General features: G+C 43.8%; 2 protein-coding genes across 3 annotated transcripts in view; one reads left to right on the top strand and one right to left on the bottom strand.

Annotated features, from left to right (window-relative positions):
* The window catches only part of LOC118340593 (zinc finger protein 17-like), a 7565-nt gene extending 1761 nt beyond the window's left edge, over nucleotides 1-5804 (bottom strand). Inside the window, exons 1-8 of one of the 2 annotated variants that reach the window (XM_035678665.1) lie at nucleotides 5667-5804; nucleotides 4057-4259; nucleotides 3871-3960; nucleotides 3598-3690; nucleotides 3266-3376; nucleotides 1562-1685; nucleotides 355-1459; nucleotides 196-248 (exon numbers count right to left, since the gene is read on the bottom strand). In XM_035678665.1, coding sequence (XP_035534558.1) covers nucleotides 196-248; nucleotides 355-1459; nucleotides 1562-1685; nucleotides 3266-3376; nucleotides 3598-3690; nucleotides 3871-3960; nucleotides 4057-4206 — 1726 coding nt within the window. In that variant the 5' untranslated portion in view covers nucleotides 4207-4259; nucleotides 5667-5804. Of the gene's footprint in view, nucleotides 1-195; nucleotides 249-354; nucleotides 1460-1561; nucleotides 1686-3265; nucleotides 3377-3597; nucleotides 3691-3870; nucleotides 3961-4056; nucleotides 4260-4920; nucleotides 5058-5666 lie in introns of those variants that run through there. The other variant, XM_035678657.1, reaches the window with a different exon arrangement.
* selenoo2 (selenoprotein O2) overlaps nucleotides 5255-6389 on the top strand; it is a 6430-nt gene continuing 5295 nt past the window's right edge. The window contains exon 1 of the mRNA XM_035678746.1: nucleotides 5255-6057. Coding sequence (XP_035534639.1) covers nucleotides 5624-6057 — 434 coding nt within the window. The 5' untranslated portion in view covers nucleotides 5255-5623. The remainder of the gene's footprint in view (nucleotides 6058-6389) is intronic.

The following is a 6389-nucleotide window of genomic DNA, read 5'->3' as shown; positions in this document are numbered from 1 at the left end:
GACACATTTGCTCAATATGATATAATTTCCCAAATAGTTTGCAAATTTCTTTTATTATTATGGAGTTCATTTCTGGCCTGTAATTTTCAACTGCTTGGATTTTCTATGGTAATGAAGTGTCTAGGCTTTCGTATCTCTCTGGTTATGTAATATTTGCAAGAAAGATAACAACATTTAAAAAAAATCTACACTCACTTTCCTCACCATCCTTTGATGAGACAATGGATGACCCATAAGAGTGCTCTGCGCTGTTAATGAGAAAGCAAAAATAAATATGAGCTTTGTACATCACATACTTATTTCTATGTAGTAGACCAGTGATAAACTCAAACCAAATGAAGGAAACCATTTTACCAGTTGAAAGGCAAAGGCTTCAGCTCTGGAGGGCTCGCCTTGGTGATCTCCTTTCTTCTTTTAGTGGTCATGCGCCTCTGTAAATTTATCACCTGGATCTTCATGGTCGGTTTGCGTTTGCGCCCACTTGTGCGGACCTTCACCAAGGAAATGACTCTGTTGTCAAGTTCAGAGGCCGTGCCTTCAGGCTCAGAGGCGGGGCGCTCACCGCTCTGACCTTCCACATTCTCAGGATCACCATCACCATTATCATCCTGCACCTGGCTGTCAGGTTCAGCAAGAGCAGCAGGAGCCTGGCTGACACTTTCACCACCCACATCAACATCTTGCCCATCCTTAAGGCTCTCTGTAGGCTTGTTTGCGTTGAGATCCTCAGTGTGAGTTTTAAGGTGCCTCGCGAGTGCCAGCTCCCAGTTAAATTTCTTATTGCACTGATGGCACGTGTAAACGCCATCTTCCATGTGTGTTTGCTTGTGCTCTGTGCGGGCTGACAGGGAGTGGAAGGTCGCCCCGCAGATGATGCAGTTGTACTTGCGTCCGGTTTTGTGTGTGTGTCTGTGTCTGTCCAGGGACTGCCTGAAAGAGAAGCAGCGACCACAGTCATTGCAGCGGTGTGGCCGTTCACCAGTGTGGATGACCCTGTGGGCGATTAGCGAAGAGGCAAACTTAAACTTCTTCTCGCAGTCCGGGCAGTCATGAGGTCCAACGCAGGTTTTGTGTTGGGAGGCTGCAAAGTCATCCTTGTTAGCGTCTGGAAAGATGATGTTTGTCGAACCACTTCCCGCTTTTTCTTCTTCCCTGGTTATCTCCTCAGGAAGCACTACCAGCGAGTCTTCAGCCACTATGCTAGTGTCTGGTCCCTCACAGCAGTTTTCTCCCATCACTACTTCGATGTCGGTGCTTGTGCCTAATTCAACCTCTGCGTAATCGGTCACTGTGATTATTTCAACTGCTACGTCATCCACGAATGACACAGTGTGTGTCTCCTCACTGAGGCCTTGCAGTGGATCTGATTGGTTGGGTTGTTCTGTAGGTTTTGCCACTCTGCTAGGGGAAACTGCAGAGAGGGAGGAGAGGATGCTGTCGCCCATGCTGGAAGGTGGAACTGCAGAAAAAACAATGACAGTAACATACGTGATTGTCATGGAGTTCTGTCATCAATAATGAAAGTGAAACCCAATAGATGTAGTTATGGGAAGTGACTTACCATGCTGCTCTAAATGCCCAAGGTGTTTGTGGTGCTGGATCAAATTTTTCAGGTCTGTAGGTTCAGAGACTGAATGCACACAATCCTCCAACACAGAGTGTTCAGCCCCAAGCCAGGAAACAGTCTGTGGGAAATGTAGGAAAACACACATCACACCAAATCCTATATAAAAAGATCTTGGCCTTACAAATTGGATGCCGAGATTTGATTTAAAAAGACATATTACTAGCCAATGATGCCTTGATATTCACACACGGTTCCCCTGCTGGTATTAAAACGGAATCGTGGATGAAAAAATCCTAATGCGAGTTGTGCTTTTTGGGTGACTTAATAAAATGTATTGCTGAAGAAAATCAACAGAGACACATACAGAGAGCTCAAAAAAGAGAGAGAGGCAGGGCAAGCCAGTGTGTATGCGAGAGAGACACAGAGCAGAGTAGCTGTGTGTGAGTGGCTTGTGTGGAAAAGAGTGACGTTACTGGAAGAAAAAGCAAGGTGATTAACATAGTTAGTAAAATAAAGAATATATAATAACTAAGTAGGTCTTTTAAATATTTTTAGTAGCATAATATCAGCGAGCCCACCATACTGCTTTTTTTAAAGAAGGGAAAGTGTGTGCCAAATCAACATTATGATGAAGTACTGTAGTTCTGATGCCCTGGCCTACTAATCTTGTTCTCCAGTTGTAAAAAAGGATGTTTGTTTGGTACAGACCCCAACAAATGTTAAAATCATTTTGGTTTTTTTCAGTGAAAATGTAATTTGGTTTTAAAAAATGATCATTCCTCGCAAAGTCGGGATTTATAGAGAAATGATGTGCGGTAAAGAGTGTGTGCTTTTCTACACAGGCTTTCACCCATGGGTAGAGCACACTGGAGACACTGCTCGGCACTGGCGCACTCCCCCACCCCTGTGCCCCCCTCACCCTCCGCACCCACAGCCACAGCCACGCTTGAGATTGTATCTAAATAAATTGGAACAAAATACTTAATGAGTCTGGCTTGAGTGATTTAAATACAGAGGGCATTTGTATATAATGTAAATAGTTCAGCTTTGGTATTAGTGAAGTCAGCCTGGCTGCTCTCTGTGTCATCCGTAGCTGCATCAACCTTAATGTGAACAAAACGTTAAAACAACGCACAGAGCATTCTGAATTCAACTAAGCTCCATGCGCCGCGGGAAAACATTATGCCAAACTCCCTTTAACAAACACGATATTTTAACAATTCCTAAAGTGTCCGTAAAACACATAACGTTAAAAACACGAGATAAGGGGTGTGATTTGCCGACAGTCTTTTTGTCAATTCGGTATCAATATAATCCATGAAGACAAACCTTTGCCGTACAAACTGTGCATTTTGCATTTATTAGCCTCATTGTTTATCTGTGTTATTTTAGGAGAAGACTGGGAATGGGAGGCAGACCGTTTAAAATGACTGAAATGATTAGTCATGTCATGTATAAAATGTGCAGAGGAATGGGACAGAAGTTTTTGACTGTGCTGGCAAGACTGTATAATTTACCCTTTACTTGGCTAGAGCTCATTTATGTGCTATATGCGTCCTCTTGTGGCCATACTTATGTAATGCAATGCCATAGTAAGCCTGTTGCTGGAGTAACACAGACATACACAAATGATTTTCCACTGTCACATATCCCACTGGCATATACTACAGTTTATAATGATATGCTGATGCGTCTCACCTGCTCAAGGTCAGGAACTGGTAACAGCTGAGCCAGCCTAAAGAGGAACTCAGAAAACAGCGTCTGCAAATCACTGTCATACTGAGGTCCATACTCAGCAGGGAAGACCTCCTTTGAAAAACAAAGATCTGGTCAGGTCAGGTATCTCTGCTACATTTGGTACGACATCATTTTGTCTTTGCCTTTTTAGTTTCTTTTTTAGTATTTCAAACATGTTTCCAAGCAATTTGTATCAGCTGTCTGATTCCACAACCAAATGAATATGTGCAAAGAACTGAGCTTCATACAAATGATAACAAATAAACAAATAAACAAATACACTACTGCCTCACCAAGAAAAACTCTCGTCTCTCTTTGGGATCTTTGAGCAGAGTCTGGATCAGCTCAAGAAAGTTAACTGCTACTTCCTCTTCTGATTCTTTTATCTGTAATATGAACATACAGTGTACCCATATTACAAATACAATACTGCATAACTGCTTTGATAAGCACATTGCCCAGCCAATGAGAGCAGCTTTACACATATTGATCAAAGAGTCAGAAATGTAGAAATGGTTGGAATTTTAGAATGGGTGTGTGAAATGAAATCTACAGCACACACTTACATCCACCAGGGTGGGTTTAATCTTCTCCAGATGAGACAGGATGAAATCAGGTTCCACGCGCTGTTCACTTCGGCACAACTCTAGAATATACTGATGAGGAGAACAATATAAACATTGCACCAAAATACTAATGTGTTCACAACTTAGTTCACACATTTAGCTGTTTATCCGTGAATGCCTACCCACCCTGGCTCTTAATCCCAGGTTAAGCTGCGTCCTGTGCTTATACATTAGCAGCTCTGGGACCATGTCCATCACCAAAGAGACGAACTCTGCCACCTTCCAGTAGTTCATGATATCTTGTTTCTTCAGAACCTGCCACATGGAGGTTGTCATAAGCTGGAGAGGAGGGACAAGGAGGCGCAGCGACGCCAGAGGTAAGGCATCACCTGCAAAATAGAATAGCACTCAGGCTGAAAGGGAATGCAGCTGACCTCTCTGCCACATCGATCCTACATCAACTAGTCTGGTGTGTTATCTGTCTACACAGAGAAAAGTCACACGCCAGGTTAATGATCAGCATTGGACTGAACGGTGATGGGGAGTCAAACTGGGGCTGTATTCTCTCCCATTATTCCTGAAGTCATTCTGGGACTGATGTAGTGAAGTAACTGGTTTTAATTTAACATAAAACCCCACCACTGTGAGGACAATAAAGGTTAACAGCACTATAATGCTCTAATACACGGTCACTGAGAGGCTCTCGTTTACAGACTGAGTTTGTTTATCAGCTATAGGAAACAGTGATGTGTTTTGAATGCAACCTAGAAACAGAGTGCGTGTTCAACAACAACAATGTTGCTAAAACCTAGTTAGCTATATTTTAGTCGTGTGTGTATAGTCTGCGCATACAACACTCGGAATAATTTGCTATGCATAACAAAACACGACAAAATAAGGTTACTATGCGAAGGTGAGGCCAATAAGTTAGCTTTAAGCGAACATAGAGGTAGAAGCACTGATAAAAGTAGACGCTAGCAGAACTACTGCCAACTCAAAGTTTCCCCACGAATTCGCTTTTAATGGTTCTTCTTTTCAAAGCAAACAAACCTTTGGAAAAGGCCGTGAAGACACCCGAGGCCATCTTCTCACGCCGGTGTTTTTTGATTAGCTGCGGTTATCCTAGCTGACGTTATCCAGATAGCTAGCATTAAGCCACAGCTGACTAGCATTCACTAATAGTTACAGGATGACAAAGATGGCGCTGAAGTGGCTATGCAACCGCAACTACAAAACGTATCATCTAAATAAGATAGCCACTTCAATTAGACCTACATTCATCAAGAGGAGTAGTTATATTAGTTACATGGTGCAACTGATTTGTTGTTAGATATTCTTTCTTCTCTACTTATATTTTACGGCAGGTGACATGTTTTCTCGTTGTGTGTTACTGCCACCTACTGGACTCCCAAAACACGTTCAACTATGCTCTTTCTAATGTTTCCCCACCTAGAAATGATATATATAACGTTATATGTTTGTTTTTTCTGACAGTTTTCAGTCTTTTTTCCGTTAGAAAGCCTTTAGCTGTTTTTTCTGAGGGCATATGAACTTGATTCATGGACAATATATTCTTCTATTTAAATTCTGCTTAATGCTTTTTCACTTGTGTAGGCTTAAATTTGACCTGTTTTGTGCCTCTGAACTCTGCCTTACGCAATACAAAGTGCCGTACACGGGGTGCCGTACAATCCCTCTAACGTCACCACACAGCAGCCCTGGTTATGACCGGTCGTGTTAAACTTCAGTCCTCATGGAGTCCTCTCAGTGCGGGTCCACGGCTCTGGAGCGCTTACCTTTCAACAACACCGCGCTGAATAAGCTGCCGGTGGATGACTCAGAGGAGCCCGGGTGTCGGACGGTACCAGCGGCATGTTTCTCCCGAATTCTGGCTCTTCAGCCGCTGGTACGTCCGACCTTTGTGGCCCAGTCCCAGTCAGCGCTGGCTCTGCTGGACCTGACGGTGCAGGACGTGCTGAGTAATCCCCTGGGCCCGGAGTATTTGAGCGGCTCCAGGCTGCTGCCGGGCTCCGAGCCGGCCGCGCACTGTTACTGCGGGCACCAGTTCGGCCTGTTTGCGGGACAACTGGGAGATGGAGCGGTGATGTACCTGGGGGAGGTGGAGTCGGGCACCCACGGGCGATGGGAGATTCAGGTGAAAGGAGCAGGAGTCACACCTTACTCCAGGTAATTCTTGCCACCTCAGAACACGTTTGGAGAAGTTTAACCATCATATCATCCACCTCAGGGTCAGGTTATATATAGGTTCTAGGTGTGGGACAAAATGATGTTGGACGAAGTTTTCTCAATAGCCTGTGAGAATAAAAACATTTTTAGGCAGGTGACACAGTCTTTCATAAGCTCGCCAGAGGCATGTGAATGCATTAACCCAAGGAGAGCTGCTTAAGAGCTTAACTGCTTGGCACACATCAAATGTATCCCCCATTGCTTAACAGTTGTGTGCTCAGTAGAACCAGCACCGGTAGTTTATAGATAGAAAGAAAGATAGATAGATAGAA

This window comes from Morone saxatilis, unplaced genomic scaffold (assembly GCF_004916995.1).
Source record: "Morone saxatilis isolate NCDOM2014 unplaced genomic scaffold, NCSU_SB_2.0 Contig10, whole genome shotgun sequence".
Taxonomy (NCBI): Eukaryota; Metazoa; Chordata; class Actinopteri; family Moronidae; genus Morone; species Morone saxatilis.
This window is presented reverse-complemented; position numbering and strand designations above follow the sequence as displayed.